The sequence below is a fragment of the Colias philodice genome, chromosome 13 (assembly GCF_061535455.1).
Source record: "Colias philodice isolate Cphi_HAF_F1 chromosome 13, ilColPhil1 Martin Lab GWU primary, whole genome shotgun sequence".
In the NCBI taxonomy this organism is placed as follows: domain Eukaryota; kingdom Metazoa; phylum Arthropoda; class Insecta; order Lepidoptera; family Pieridae; genus Colias; species Colias philodice.
In genome coordinates, this window is record NC_143098.1 from 1460090 (window position 1) to 1478037 (window position 17948).

General features: G+C 34.7%; 1 protein-coding gene across 1 annotated transcript in view; it reads left to right on the forward strand.

Moving 5' to 3' along the window:
• The first annotated feature begins 16218 nt into the window (after positions 1–16218).
• Picot (putative inorganic phosphate cotransporter protein picot) overlaps positions 16219–17948 on the forward strand; it is a 57237-nt gene continuing 55507 nt past the window's right edge. The window contains exon 1 of the mRNA XM_089702154.1: positions 16219–16502. Coding sequence (XP_089558280.1) covers positions 16430–16502 — 73 coding nt within the window. The 5' untranslated portion in view covers positions 16219–16429. The remainder of the gene's footprint in view (positions 16503–17948) is intronic.

Below are 17948 nucleotides of genomic sequence, written 5' to 3' on the forward strand. Positions count from 1 at the left end.
TCAATTGACCGCACAATAGACATACAATGAACTGTCATTGTATATTTAAAATTCTTAGTAGGAAAATTTATATAATAATTTCGTTAATATTTTATTTTTTGGTAATATTATGTATATGTAATATTATACTTACCGTTGTTTATAAACTTGCGACATCTAGCGAGCAATTAACGTACTATCATAATACTTTAAGTCTGAGCTTTAAGTAGTATATTATTATTAGTCTGTGCTTTAAGTATTGTTTACCATTAAATAAAGATGGCGCGACATACGCTAAAAATTAAAATACGTATTTTAAAAAGTTGGAAAATAAACCGTCGAGGTCCGGTCGGATTAGATTATTATTTTGATAAATAGTTTTAGTTTATATTGAGTAACATTCTCGACGAAACCACGTATGTTGTTCAATTAAAAAAAAGCTACCTAGATATTTATTCATAGTTCACATAAGTAATAATCCATCATAAAATATAATTATTACCATATTACCAATACCATGGACGTATAAAAAAAGACGGACGCCGTATTACGAACAATCAACGTGAAGCCACCATAGTAAGCTAGCGATCGTGTAAAGACAATAAACACGCACACACTCTCACCATAGTAAGCTAGTCGGCCGCCATTACGTCGTGAACTACCGACTGAACTGCGTCTCTGTTTCACAAAAAATATTTAAAATGCCGTCTTGCGTGGTTAAATGGTGTCGCAACAGTACAATTTTAAATAACAAAACACAAGGGATTACATTCCACAGGGAAGCAAGTTATTTATTTTATGTTTTAATGACAAAATTATTACGGCAAAATTTATAGAAAAAAATACAGCCGCCATTGTCATCAGGAAAGCTGTTGCCATGGCAACATGGCACACACACATGGATGTTTCGCCGCCATTACTAGCCTTCACTCAATGTTTAGGCGATATACCGTCCGTCTTTTTTTATACGTCCATGACCAATACTGATAATAATGAATTCCCATGAATAATTACAATTATTATTGTTGTATATCACGTTCACTGCGGCACCTAAAATGCCAAACTTACCGTTGTTGCGGCATGTCTTCCATACTTCACATCGGCAAGTTCACCACTGTGCGTCATGAGCCATTTTTATCACACCGCACCTTCTGACTTTGAAGGTTAATAATTTCATGAAATTTCAAGATATTTCAAAAATTTTTTTTTCAGATAGTAGTATATATAGTCTAGTATATACCGCATAAATAGCTTTTAGTTTGACCCAATAGTTTAAAAGATATGAGGGAAAATGTAAACCCCTGATTTTGTGAAAAATTATTTGCCATCCCGCACTGCGTTGATACGGCATGTTTACAGTAATAGCGATGGGAAACACTGTAAAATAAAACATCGATATCGATATAAATCAATTTTGTATATTTCAGTTAACAGATAACGAGATCGTCGATACAAAAAAAAACACATATAAAACAAGGTACTTGATAGAGTACTATCAGGAAATTGTTCAGTAACTTTTGTTTTAATTTGTTCAGTAACTTTTGTTTTAATGTTTTATATTATTTTCACAACTGTCATCACATTTTTGCATTTATGCTACGAAATAAAAGAAAATAAAAAAACTAAAGCCTCTAAGGTATCATTGTCATTAAAAAATTTGATAACGACGCGTGCCGTTCTGGTACATCACTATGCGAGACTGACACGCGGCGCGCTCGCAGTACAGCGCGGCATGAGGTGCTTGTCCATGGCAAAATATTTGACATACCGTACACAAAAGAAACAGTTTCTTTTCTATCGTTGTGTCCAATATTTTGCCATACGATTTTTAAACTAAATTGAGTCCTACTTCAAACTGTGATCACAAAAATATATTTGTCTCTTTTCTAGTCATTGATTAACATATAAAAAACCTCGCCGCACCACGGTGAAAACTGCGATTTTGGGCGCCGCACTGTGGTGTAGTCGCTGATGGCCCGATACTGGACATGCCGCAGTGAACGTGATATACATAGTATATCAGGCAGTCCTTATACTCCTAATTCCTACTGGAAATTGGAATGCTTGGATATGGCAGGTTTCTCAATTCTCACTTGTTCGTCCAAGGACCCAATGCTAATAATTACAGTTAAATTAAATTATTTTAAAAATCTATAAAAAAAAATAGTTTTAAAATAAATAGCGTAGTTAGTTACATATATCTAATTATTTACGCGTAAGTATAATAAATAAAATCGGAACTTGTCAGATCAGATCGGAATTCGGATCAGATTATACCTAGGTATAATCTGATGCTATGCCTGGATATAAAAATAGATTTGATGCAATGACTAAATATAGAGAAAAATTATAGCCGCAGGCAAAAATATGTAGGTACCTACGACATACACAGAATATATAGATAACTAGCTTTCCGCCCGCGGCTTCACCCGCGTTTTCAGAGAAAACCCCGCATAGTTCCCTTTCCCGTGGGATTTCCGGAAAAAAACCTATCCTATCTCTCGAGTTGGATCGAACTGCACATGGTGTGCGAATGTTATTATAATCGGTTAAGTGGTTTAGGAGTCCATTGAGGACAAACATTGTGCCACGAGATTTATATACATATATTATTAAGACAAGAAGATAGTAGTACCTCGAGCCCTACCTACTCGAATGACCCTTTTTTTTAAGTGGAGAAATCTTGCATAGATATCCACGGCTTCCGGGGAAAAGGCTGGCTGGCTGCGGGGAAAAGGGATATGTTGGATTCCTACCGACCAAAACCCCACTGTATTCCGTCAAGCTGCATCAACGACGGGGCCACGGGTAGAATTCGTCCGTGACCCCATCACTCGAATGACCCTAGTACCTACTTACTCGAATCGAACTTGTTTCAATTAGTAGTTTTCTTTTCTTTTAATATTTTATGAGGAGTTACGCGACGAATCGATCAAGTAAAATCAGCAAGCTTTGCTGCCAACTTATTATCTATATTTTACTATATTTTCAGTTAGCTTTTCCGTATCTCCTCTCAAACTTCTGGTGAAATGTTTCATAGTGGTCACCAGATACTCTTTTTACAGCTTTAGTCTGCTTAATTTCATAATTTAAGTCTTATGACTTATCTAAGCTCCCGCATTTGCAGTCCTTTAGAGACCACACTAAAGACTCGCGCTTTCAATGTTGCGTTTCAAATTTGTGTTAAAAATCCATAACACGTGATTCAATTTTGCTTTATGGTTGAAATTATACACCAATTTTCATCAATGTATCAACTATCAGTACAATATAAAAATTTTACCAAAATATTAGGATAAAATCATCAACCGTCACCTTAAAACTTTAATTTAAACTGAGCGCCGCGGAGTCATGATGAGAACTACGGAAGCCCATAAATTCCCTACAAATTAGTGTTAAAAAATATAATGTCTTCAGTAGATATCGTTCTAGTGTTATAAATTCAAGTCGTTTGTGATGAAAAATATCATATAGACCGAATAAAATAGCATTATTGCAAGAGAGACTACCAAAACAATACAGAATTTTGAGGTAAAAATTATTTTGAGGACAATAAAAAAAAAATTAGACGTGATACAAAAAAAATGAAAGCAGATCTAGATTCAGCATGTTAAGATGACCCTGTTTATCATATTTTTATTCAAAGGAGGATTTCTTTGCAGACCAGTGTTATTAATTGTTATCATAATTATTAATAATAAAAGTATAAAAATATCCGACCATGAAAACGCAACTCAAACTGGCGAGTATGGCGTAAGTAGTATAATGTACCTACTAGCCACTAGGTAACTACATAGACTAAAGATTTTTTTGAAATCTGAATTAACCTTTTTTTTTTTTTAACGTTGGGAAATGCATTTACGCATCCCCCTCTGCAGTTTTCCTGCGTGAGGGGGTATGTGGGACTCGCGAAAGCCATACCCACTAAAACCCAACGGTGGCCACCGATCACCTTCGGCGGCAGGGGTTAACAGCCAGGCCTTGTACCCCCACCGCCTACGTGATGAATGCCGCAGCTTGGCGACTCGCCCGCGCCCATAAGGTGGCAATAGACGTCGATATCATAAAATAGCGCCGCCCTATTGCCGGGCTATCCGCCTCCTGTCGCAGGGGGGGCCGGTTTACTTACAGCGAGCATAGCTACAATATGCTCGTTTCTACGTAAACCTCCCCCTGCGCTAGTTCGTCCAATGGTATTTTAGGGCTGATGCTGGGCATAAAGACGCCTGCGTCTGCCAGGTCTGCGTTGGCGCAGAGGATCCGCCGATGGGTCATTCTCCCGGGCCCTCTCTGCAACCTCCTTTGCTTTCATCACAGCCTCGCAAAAGGCCACGACCGACTTCCAATGAGTGTCCCCACTGACCATTATTTTTGCGAGACCCTGCAGGGTCAGCTCTTCCTCTCGCAGCAAGGCTTCAAGAGGCCTTCGCTCCACCGTCCAGGCCGGGCACTCGGCCAGTGTGTGTTGAGCCGTGTCCAGCTGGTCGCCGCAGTGATGGCAGGAGGGGGCCGGTTCCCGACCTATCCTGTGCAGGTAGCTGCCAAAGCATCCGTGGCCCGACAGGACCTGCACAAGCCGGTAGCTTAGCGACCCCCACCTTCTCTCTGTCCACTCTCTCAGCACAGGGCTGAGCGCGCTGAGAGTCCAGGCCCCTACGCAAGATGAATCGAGTTCCTGGCGCCATTTGTGGAACACTACGTCGCGAGCCTCTCGCTTCCAACCTTCGAGCGTTTCGGTAGGCAGCTCTTCCTCCCTCTCTCTTGCCTCCGCTCTGCGCCAATAGACTTCCGCCAGGGCGGCCGCTTCGAGGTGCCAGGGTGCAGTACCCGCTATGACGCAAACCGCATCGTAAGATACGGTGCGATACGCCCTAGCGACCCTGATAGCTATAACCCGCTGCGACCGCCTTAGCACAATCGTGTTGCGCGTTAATAGCTTGTCGGCCCATATAGGGCATCCATACAGCGCCTGTGAGCGCACAACATTGGCAAAGAGTTTACGACATGCCCCGCTTGGTCCTCCAATGTTCGGCATGATACGGCTAAGACCCGCTGCCGTGGTGGAATCTGAATTAACCTCGGCCTTATATATTTACACGTGTTTTTAAATATAAATAGATCTTACATTAAAAAAGACAAAAGAAAAAGAAGAATTTAGATAACTTAAAATACTACAAACCTACGCACGTCACATTTATAAGATGATATATTTTGATAGTCTTATCGAATTTCCTACATTACTTATAATTTAAATAGAGTTGTCTTGACTGTTGTATGTAGCAATTTTTTATATATATATTTACAGTAGAGATGACATTGATAAGGGTACATAAAAGAAAGACGAATAATAATATAGAATTCCCGTGGCAAACATTCGCTTACACCCACTCATAATAAAAAAATCTTGTTTGACATTTTAATAATGACGTCAAAATAGCTTGTAAGCAGTAATGCAGTACAACTACTCCTCTTTGTTGTTATGTATACAGGTAATTAATCACAACAATAAAGCAAAATAAAACAATCAAATACAATAAAACACGCATAAACTAGGAGGCTTGGCACTAAAAGGATTTGCTATTGCAAATAAGATAGCTTTGACAAGTCTGTGATGCACATGGTCCGCCAGCATGAGATTCATGAAGCGTGGGCGTGCTGGCAACACTGCGATCTGATTGGCTGTTTGTATCTGTCATCGAAATGTCACGACGGAGATTAACTTTATCGCGGTTTCAAGTGCTCTCGAGTAGGGCTGATGACGGTTCAGTAAAACTATAGATACGGAAGCTGGATTAGTTGAAAATGACGCTTTATTGTATTCCGCTTATAGGTAGCATATATTATATAGCATTTGAAAGTTGAAACCACAGTTGAAACATTCTGAATGCAATCACCGTTGGACTTTATATGCAATATTTTTGTTTTTATACAATAAAAAAGCTATATTTTCTTTCGTTTGTATTGTTTTTATAAACGTATAATAAATATTTTCAATATTTTATATTACACGTTTACAATATTATTATATTCAATATACATAACAAAAATGCCAACATTGGCAACCCCATATAAAGAAGATAGGGATTTTTTAATAATTGTAATACCTATGTACTCAAAATGATGATGACTCACTGTACTAATAAAAAAATAATTATTACTTCATATACTGGCAACCATCATATTCATAATTCATAATTCTTTATTTACGTTTTTATCGTTGTTATTAAATGCAAAATAAACTAGTGAATTTGTTTTGAGATTTGAAAGAATCACAACGGTCTGATGTAACGTGGATGAGGATATTAACAAATTTTGTTATGCTATTTTATTTTCAAATAAACGTTGTTTGATTATTTCTTGTAACAACATGAAATGTATAAACATTCTTTATAATTCTCTGTATATGAAGTGACAACAACTTATCGGTTTATTAACATGTAAATTATTAAAAAATATGTTACCCGGAAATAAAAAAAAAACAATATCTGTGAAAAATCACAGACAAAAACTTTCATCACTTCCCCATAAAGGCCATTAAATACTTTTTAATTGGTCTTTAACCAGTATATTAGCCAATGTTTGATTTTCATGCCAAAGTTCATTCAAATCCGCTAGCCTAAGATTTAGTCGTGAAAGCGCAATACAGAAAGACTATCGCCTTTACAATATTAGCATAGTATTAGTACTCATTATATTAGCATGGATTTGTCGCTAACTAATTCGCATTTGTAAAAGTTCACCCACGTTGAAAATTAACATATTTCATTAAGGAAAGTGAAAATACAAATATACAACACTTTACACTATGCTGGAAATCACATTTTATTCGCATGATCTTGATAAAATGCGTGTTATCAGCCGACGGACATGTCAAAACTGCGTAAGCTTATTATTTTTAAAATGTAGGTAACTATAATTTTTTTTTTTTATTTTTTGTTGCGTAGAATGGGAATGTTTACAACTAACTAACACAGGCTTTATTTCCGCAAATATCTGTATTAAAAATAAAGTTAACGGTATGTAATATCATTGGTAGGTAGTTGAACTTACGAAATATTTCAGTTAATTTCTATAAGACAAAAATTTGCCTAGTACCTATTGAGTACCTACGTATAATTTTCCTACCTTTTTTGAAAATATTGACGCCTTCTCTTCTGCTGGTTTTGTGAGATCTGATTCGATATCCTTTCAAAATAGGTATTCACGTGAGATTTTTTTAACGTGCGTTTGATTTATTTTAAAAATAACAAAAAATATTGCGACCTAGCTGGATACTAGCCATTGACGGTTATCCAGCTATGATCTGTGTTTCTTATCTTAGTAAAAAAAAGTAATATTTTAATTAAATGTCTTTCTTTATTTGCGAGAGTTACAAATAATTTTTAACTCGATAAATTCCGGATTCCCCCTCTAAGGTTTCATTTCATTAATGGAAGACATTTTTATTCAGAAGGCTGGTCCACGACTGCCTTTATGCACCACTCCCAAATGCTTTATAAGTATTTGCCACCTTACAAATTGTTCATAATTTAATTTACTCGCGTTAAATATACTGCAAAGCTCCATATCAGCCTATTTTTGCGTGGTCGGATTTATATTTTATATAGGCGAATCTCATTATCATTGATCTAATGGGGCTTATTGCAATGCCTATGATGACTTAGGTCTTAGCGTGTTTAAATCGTGATGGATGTCACGCTATTTATCTTATTAATTATTTAATATTAGGGATTTCAAAAAATATCTCGAAATAACTTGTTTAGATAGGTGTGTACCAAGGTGTGTACAATAGGCTGCTCTCCTAATTCGGTATCTTAAGTCATGATCATATAAATAACGTTTATCTGCTTATATTTTTCAGATTGTTGTTACAACAATAAAAATAAATTATTTATTATTTATAATTTATTATTTACAAATAATAAATAATAGCGCCAGCCGCCAAGAGAAATTATTTCGAAACTCAAACGTTATTTTTTTGTCCTCTGATTGAAAATTATGCTCCCATAACATAATTTTTTTAAACTACAATTTACCATGTATGTATTTGAATAGGTGGGCCATATTATATTATAATCTTAAAATATATTATTACACTAATGTCTCTATACCTAATTTTTCATCAATCTCGATACCTCATTTTTTTTTTATTTATGCAAAGTAGTTTCGAAATTCTGCTGGAATAAACATAAATAAATACATACGACTTACGAGGAAAAACTATAACGCGCTTTTTTATCTTCTTTGGAATCGGTTTTCAAAACAAATCATTTTGAAATGAATTCTTAAAAAACAATTATCATAGATACCTAGCAATTATTAGTTATAAATATGCTACAAATGTAGAGATAAATATTAAACAAGTTGTTTATCCAAATATGTGAAACCTAGGGCACCTATAAAGCCTGTAGTCCTCTACGGTGGTGACCTAGATTTTAAAAAGGAAATAAATATAAACGGATTATTAAACCTGCTTTATTTTGATACTAGCTGCTCCCCGCGGTTTCACCCCCGTGGCTCCGCTCCTGTTGGTCGTAGCGTGATGATATATAGCCTATAACCTTCCTCGATAAATGAGCTTTCTAACACGGAAAGAATTTTTTAAATCGGACCAGTAGTTCCCGAGATTAGCGCGTTCAAACAAACAAACAAACTCTTCAGCTTTATAATATTAGTATAGATTATGAGAATTTTCTTCAAGGTATCAAAAACATAGTGATTTAAATGGTAATTAGACATTACTAAATTCTAGGAATTATTCTTTAAAAACATAAATCTTGAGTAAGACGAGTATTATCTTATTATGACTAATTAATGACTAAAAAAATAGCTAGGTTTTGTTTATCGGTAATGACGGTAAATAGGTTTAACATTACGCAATGAAACGTGATCAAAGCAAACTTAGCCAACTTAGTAAATACACATAAACGTTTAAAGTAGGGATGTAACGATACCGATACCGATACCGATATATCGGCCGATATAATCGGCAAGCCGATATATCGGTATCGCCGATAATAAATCAACCGATACCGATATTTTTTATTAAATTCTTTCTTTTCTTTTATGTTTTTGCATTGTATTCATTCATATTGTTTTATTTCTGTTTCTGTAATAGTGTAAGACAGTGCGCGCACGAGCAACTTTGTCTCCGCAACTATTTTGTCTCCGCAACTATTTTGTCTCTCCACCCATGGGCTAGTATGAAAGTGCGCGCACGTAGCGACGCAACTCCCCATACAATTGATGGGAGAGACAAAATAGTTGCGGAGACAAAGTTGCTCGTGCGCGCTAGGTCTTAAGGAAGAGCGGAACCTCCTGACACAAGCATTTTATTTGCTTACTAGGAGTGTTCCAATCACAAATTTGTTTATGTAAAGGAAAGAAATAAATAATTTTGAATTTTTTAATTTTTAACGTGATAACGTTTTTAAAATCGTTTTAGTCGGGTGACATGTTCATAAACTTGTGTCACACCAAAACCTCACGAGCGCGATCGCAGGTATAACGAGAGAGAGACGGACCGATCTCCCGTTTCATCTCGAGCGCTGCCACTGCATTATGTTATCACGTAAACATCTCGATCGTAAACCTACTTTACAAACAACCAATTTTTTTGATATCAAAAAATTCAAAAACCCGCGCCCAATGAACGATGCGGGAGGCCGCCCGCGCGTGCGCAATTTGTTTTCTGAAAAAACTCTACCAATAGTAAACTTTTATTAGGTACTGATTGTATGTGTATTACTTAAAGTTTAACTGACTTTGTAAAATAATAATACTAAAATAAATGGTTTTGTTGTTTTTTGATTTGGCATTTTTATTTAAAAGAATACGATTAACAGTGGTCTCTGTTAAACGTTGGTAACTTTTTATACATAATTCACTATTTATTTTTCTACCAAGCCATCGATATCGGTATCGGTATCGCCGATACATTACTACAACTATCGGTATCGGTATCGTATCGGCTAAATCATGTATCGTTACATCCCTAGTTTAAAGACATTTTATTAAACGACAAAGTATTTTCTTCTTTAATCTTATAGTCCGGGAGCCAGAGACAAATTTTCATTACCAAGTCTCTCTGCTCGCGACCGGGACCGTCAGCTGCAACTCCGCGGGTTGGCAGTGGCAGCCTCCGGCACGCATGGAGAAAAAAAAAGTTGTTTTTGTTTAAAAAAGTTTCCTCTCATTTGAAAATTTGTCATAATATTATATTTTATCTAATATTTTGAGAGAAAAACATTGTCAGATGACCATAACACGGTAGATTATACGACAGCTGCAGCTGGCTTGAAATGATTTTATTTTCAACTAGCGGTCCGCCCCGGTTTCGCCCGTGGTACATGTTTACGTTTTCTCTACATAAGAGCCATCCTCGTACTTCAAGGAATATAATAAAAAAAGAATTATCGAAATCGGTTCAGCCGTTCTCGAGTTATGCGCTTACCAACACATTTTGCGATTCATTTTTATATATATAAGATGATTTCCTCTCTACTAAAAATGTAGTAATCGTATAAATGCTATTTTAAAGTGCGAAATTTTTTAATTTATTACATACTAGCGGTCCGCCCCGGCTTCGCCCGTGGTACATATTTACGTTTTCTCTACATAAAAACCATCCTCGTACTTCAAGGAATATAGTAAAAAAAGAATTATCGAAATCGGTTCAGCCGTTCTCGAGTTATGCGCTTACCAACACATTTTGCGATTCATTTTTATTTTTTATATATAAGAAAGATATGAACTATCTTAAAAAAACCGGCCAAGTGCGAGTCGGGCTCGCGCACAAAGGGTTCCGTAGCAGCAAATATAATAAATTACAGTTAAATCAACCTATCTCAAAAACTATAAGAGATACTTTGATCAAACCAAAAATCGTTGAAAGAGTTAATTAGCATGCATCACCTCTATTTTTTTTAGAATTTTATACCCCGTAGTTATAAAAATAGAGGGGGGGGGACATACTTTTTACGACTTTGAGAGCTGATATCTCAAAAACCGTTCACTTTAAGAAAAATGTTTTTTAGAAAACTTTATATCATTTTAAAAGACCTTTCCATTGATACCCCACACGGGTATGTACATCGAAAAAAAAAATTTCATCCCTCAGTTACATGTATGGGGGGCCCCACCCCCAATTCTTTTTTTTACTATTTAGTGTCATATTTTTGTAGCGGTTCATACAACACATATTCCCATCAAATTTCATCACTGTAGTACTTATAGTTTCCGAGTAAATCGGCTGTGACAGACGGACAGACGGACAGACGGACAGACGGACATGACGAAACTATAAGGGTTCCGTTTTTGCCATTTTGGCTACGGAACCCTAAAAAGGCAGAGCTATTCTCAATAATTTTTCTTTACCTAATTTCTTCAATTTTCATAGCGATAATCAATTTTAAGTATATTATTTGAATTGCCTGCCCCCCCCCTCCACATACGTTTCTTTCTTTTTTTTGAAAAAAATAATAATAAAGCACGTGACATATAAACGATCATTTAACCACTGTATCACAACAATTAAATAAATAAAGAACGTTATTTATTTAGTCTTTACACAAAGAAATAAATAATCTTTTCATACATGATACAACACAAGTTTTCTTTTCACACGATGCAGTACTGATGCCAGTGATAAGTTTCAGTGATAAGTGATATCTTTACGACGTACTAGATATAATAATCTGGCTTTATTTGTCATTTGTTATACTCGAGCTTAATCCTAACAATATGTAAATGTTTGAGCTACGGTGTTTCTTTATCGACTTTCTAGTGCCTGATAAAAATCACTGCTCACTTTGCTGAGACGTTTTTAATGCTACACTTCCTGCTGCTGATTTGGCGAAACTAGTTTGAGAGTTACCATTTAAAAATATTACTTACTTTTAAATTATTAAGTTCATTAGTACGTAGTACTATTATATATTCTGTGACATAATTACATAAGAAAGTAATATTTTTAAATGGTAACTCTAGTGGTCAATTTTTTTTTGTACAGTGTTCAGCACATGCCTAGAAAGGTTTCTTACTGTTTGATAAAATTTCAAAAGATTCCTTCTTGATTTATAAACGGCAAACTAAAATGTTTATGTAAACGTTTCCATAGGTTGTGTTGGGATGTTATTTTTCCAAGGGCGGCAGGCAAAATTAATATTGCTCTGAGGATTTTGTCAACATAATATTTGAATTAATAATTTTATATTCTTTAGCCGCTTATTATGCCATATAATTTAGGGACACATGTAACAGTACATGTACGTGTTCAATATGATGATGACGTCATATCATGGCGTCCCTTCGTCTAGCAATCACATAACATGTAGGTACGCTAGTGTCGATGACCCGTATGTACCTAATGAAATAATAATGCGGGAATGACTTCACGTAGTGATTTATTGGTGTCAAAGTTGTATATCCTGAAAGTTCTAGAGCACATTTATTTACATGTACAGTTATTTAAGAAAGAGAAAAGATTGTTTAGGTATATGGGGTAAACTGCTAAACCGCTTTTGGGATTTATTTCAACAGTAAGAAAGTTCACTATCAAACAATTTTTTTGAGCAGGTAATGATTGAAATAACAACATTTTGTTCAATAATCAGAACCACCAACCACCACAGCAGCACTGATGATAATTGATACTTAGTACTTTTCTTATACATATATATGATCTTAATCTTATCTGCTTATAGACTTTTATGTTCATTTAGAATATCTCCTAACAAAGCGTTTTTAATCCACTCAGTGTATTCCGAAAATCAACGGAAAGTTTTCAACTTTTCAAGCTTATTTTTACTTCCATGCTAAAATCTTTTAGCTTTAATTATAGGTCAACTTTGCTTACATTGATATGTTCCTCCGATAAAAAAAAACTCGATCCAAAATTTAATTTGTTTACAACCGCCCGCGCCTTATTTTACAGGTATATTATACGACCATAATTGAGGGTTTTTATTCTTGTCATGATCGAGATGGTCCAATTATATTACCCAGTAATTATTATTTTCCTATATGAATTATAAAGAATAGAAATTATTATTAAAATTAAATAAATTATAATAAAGAATAATTTATTACTAATAAATATTATTTTCCTGTTTTGGGGCGCTTCCGTCAATAGGAAATACCAAATGAGTAGGTATCTGAAATCGCTCTATTACTGAATTATTTTTCCATTTACAGTCAGTTTATTTTTTCTACTCTATCTTATGCTAAAGTGCATTTTTAACCGACTTCAAAAAAGGAGGAGGTTATCAATTCGGCCGGTACGTATACTTATATATTTTCTTGTTATTTCACTTTTTTATTACCTTACCTCTATAAATTGGTTAATATTATTATAATTGCTATTAGAATTATACTAATCAATAATGAAGGTATCTACTTTATATTATAGGCGTATAGGAGAAGAACTCGTTTACTGTAGAAAGGGAAAGTCGAAATATGATCTATATTTATATAATATACCACAATACAGTGTTTTATTGTGTTTAATTTTACATCAAAATATTAGTCTTATTAATGCTAAATTTAATTCCTCGGTATAAATAAAACAATGAAAATTAATCGCTTAAAAAAATTATCATTGAAACAATGCCTGGTGGAGCATATTCAATATCACAAGGATACTTGCCAGAGGCCAAGGATTCTCGATACTTCCCCTTTATTTTGTTCCGGTCAACGGTTCATCAAAATTTTATAAAATGAGAAGACGTAATACAGCTCTTGAACTTAGTTAAACCGCATCATCTATATTGGATAAGTGCTTAAAATTGGCTTTCGTCATCATTACCTAGTGACCGAATTTGAGTAAGATTTTATATACCTATCCCATCTAGATCAGTCAATCTACGATGGTCACCACCGGGAGAGAACCCGGGGACAGCTCGGTTCATGTAGTACTTATCCACAACGCCATCACTTTTTGCTAGCCCCTGCTTTTTATAGCATAACCTCGAACTTATTTTAAGAATAGTCAATGCTCATAATCGTCAATGGAAAAAACCTTAAACCTTAAACAGGTCCTACATAACTGGTACTGGATTAGGAAGTATTTATATGGGCCGACATTTAAGTAGCGTACTATTACCACTTTTACTTTCAAACGTGATAAAAGATCTCGTGTATAGGGCACGATAATAAAGCAGGCGAATGACCGGATCTATAAGACTGCATACGGTTATAAGCGGTGCTTATAGCGACGCGATAAGCTAAGCAAAATAATAGGTCATTGAAGCTAAGCATTCGAGAATGGCTGCTTTACCTGTCCCATTTCAAAACTTCTTATTATATAGCGCATATTGTGTCGAATTCTGATATTGCATTTAGAGGACGTAAGAGATTTCAGGTCTTTATTGAAAACTATTGCATGTTGAAAATCTGGATTTCGAAGTACCTAGTGGGTCGGTAGGATTCATGACGATCAGGATATTTGTTGCCACAGCGACACAGGGATCCTATGAGGGTTTCCGCCATAGTCCAACACACTGGCCAAGTTGGTAGATGTCACATACCGTTAAACTTTTTTTTCTTGGAAAATGGTTTCCGTAGAATAGTTTCCATATCTGTGATTTCGATACATTGAAAAATTTATATTATGTTTGCACACTGAGCCCTTCGACTTTTTGATTGATATCTGAGATCCTAATGAACTTCTCGTTGGTGATACGATATCTGCAGTCTGATAATTTTGTAATAAGAAGCCAAAAAAACCTCGATAGTGTTTTCTTTAAGACCAAATTACCTTTCGATTCAGAAGTATTTTATGTATGTAAAAGAACACAAGAAAATTACCTGGAGGAAGGAAAATGTAAAACAAATACCTACTTAATCTTTCTTGATGCTATAATAATGTACTTATCATAACTATCAAATCGCACACTTGCACCGCAGATTTCGAACTACTAACCTTCTCAAAAATGTCTTACTGTCCACACTTTTAAGAACTGTTTTAATGGCATCTCTGAACCAGTAAAAGCCGTACAAAAACAATAGGAACCAGTTATCCATGTCCCAAATTCGGTAGCTCAAACATGTCTGAACTGTGAGCCGCATACAAATAGGTCGGGATTTTTTGACCTTACCTTTGAGTTGCGTTTTGTCATTTTCGAAGCGCGTATTTCAATTTACCGTTCGTGGAATAGTGAAAGATGTGTTTAGAAAAAAGTAAGTCGAGGTACAGGAAAAACTAAATTCATGTATAATTGCAATACTAGAATACCTATACTTACTGCTGAAGGCTGATGCAGTGCAAAAAATTGAATGCGTTATTTCATCACAACTCTAAATACCTACAAGATTCGATTGAATTCATTTTTTATTGAGAAAAGAATTTATTTTTTAAAACGCATCAAATTTAAAATTACGGGTGATTTAAATCTATAACAAAATCAGTCAACTTATTTCCACTAAGAATCAATCAGATATCTAGTACCTACCTATTAGGATATAAAAATTATCCGAAATAATTATGTAGTATGATTTAAAAGGATCGGATATATCTTCACGAAATAAAAATTTGCGAAAAAATGGCAAAAAAGTTAGTGTACACATATAAGGTAGCGTGACGGCACGTTCTTGCAAAAATATTGTAGTAAATAATACGTGAACGAACACAATAATTGTAAAAATATTATTAGGTAGTTTTGTTAAAAAATGATAATAACAAGTTGTTGATGCGGGATTTTACCGAGCCAAAGGCAATAATATTTTGATCAGAATTTAACCTGTTATGCACTTATGCTTGCACAGTAAAAAAGAAAGAAAAAAATAACGTTTACTTAAGCCACTTTTCCTTATTTGATCATCTTAAGTTATTTTCAATTTTATTTATCCGAAAATTGGATACCTTTTAAACGACTTCAAAAAAGGAAGATCCAGCCGGTACATATACTACCTACTTTCATTACCCATAACTCATAAGCTAATGTTTTTAGATCATTAATTGAAATATTTCCTAATTGTTAGTGCATGTAACCGATACTATGTTACAGTATCATGATTGAAATTCGAGTACAAGTTTGCTTCACGTTAAATTTCGAAATGTCCCATTCATTTTCTATCATTTTTCGCTCGATAATGTCCGATAAACGTGATACATCGCCGACCCTGGTGACTACGAACCATTAGGCAATAGATATACTTCCATATCTTACAATTTCTCTCATCTCGCTACCTAGCGCTCATATTGAAGTACTAAAACCACATACCTTTTAAATAAAGCTAGGCCGCCTTACTACGGCAGTCGAGTATAGCCTTCTACGCACTGAGCACGCCCCGCCAATCTTCCAACATGACGCTCTGACGCGAATTCATTTACGATAATTTAAATGTTACAAACACCCATAAAAAATATCGGCCAGAAATAAGTGCGTGTGACACGTTCCTTTTTTAAATTTGTTTGTTTTTTTTTTCTTTATTTTCCAAACGGACTGTGATAATGGGTTTGAAATCGGAAGATGACAAACAGCCCAGCAAATTGGCGATCATGGATGACATTTCGGATTCGCCACGTAAGTTTTCTTATTTATTTATTTTTTATTCTGAATGAGATATGAGCGTGTAAAATTGTAGAACAATAAAATATTATTCATCTATAAATTGTGTCACTGGTTATGTCACTATAATGTTAATTTGTGCATAATTTGTAATTGACTGTCGTTTAGTGTACATAATTGAGCAATTTTAATTATTATTTTCATTTCAAATGTTCGTGATAGCACGGTCAGTGATTTTATGTTAAAAATTAATAGTGATTTTTTAGTCTGACATTTTAGTTGGTTATTGTTTGAGACAAAACACAATAAACCAAGTAAAAATACTTGTCCTTAATTATGAATTTTTGTCTTTTGATACCCAGGTTCTTAATTAAAGTTTTAAAAGAACGTGCCTAATGCATAAACTTATTGTTATTGACTGGCAGAAAAAATAAATAAATTGAAAATTAAAACATCACACGAAAACACTTGAATATTTGTTTGCAAAATAGGTAGGTACCTATTGATTACCAATTTTTTACACTTTTTAATTTTGATGGTGCCAAAATACACAACCGGTACAGCCTTATACAGCAGATGCATCCTACCGGTTCCTTATTTTTTAATTCTTTTGTTTTCCCCTATTTGAGGGTTATAATATCACAGACGAATAATAATATACTACGTATACAAGTTATATATATAGACTACTAGCTTTCCGCCCGCGGCTTCGCCCGCGTTTTCAAAGAAAAACCCGTTCCCGTAGGATTTCCGAGATAAAACCTATCCTATGTCCTTTCTCGGGTATCAAAATATCTCTATACCAAATTTCATGCAAATTGGTTCAGTAGTTAAGGCGTGATTGAGTAACAGACAGACAGACAGACAGAGTTACTTTCGCATTTATAATATTAGTATGGATAGTACAATGTTCCTACATAATAAGGTACCTACAAATGCGGTAGTTTTTTTTTTCGTTTTATTATTGTGCTGAAAGACTTAACAATTTTAATATGATAAAAAATACTTAAATATTCAAGGATTTTCTGAATTACAATTTTGGACGATTTTTAACATTTTAAGCTCTTTTTCAACATAAACAGTTATTTACATAGGTATGTATACCTACCTACTTTTTGATACTGATAAAATCTCGAAAATAATGTTATAATGGAATTAAGTTATCAAAACTATTTTAATATTTGTAATACGCTTGAACAAATTATTAACAGGATTAGTTACGTTGATATGGTGCGTTATAACTTATAAGGTGCGTTAGCTCTTGAAATAATGTTATGATTTTCTGAAAACGACTAGCCGCTTTTCCCTGCTTTGTTCGCGTTGACCCAGAAAAAAAATAGCATGGGTATTGGGTAACCTATAGGTACATAATATGCTAAATTATTAAATACATATATAATAACTTGTACATTATAGGAGTAATTATTTCAAGGAGGGGCTTTTCCTTGTGATAGTACCTAT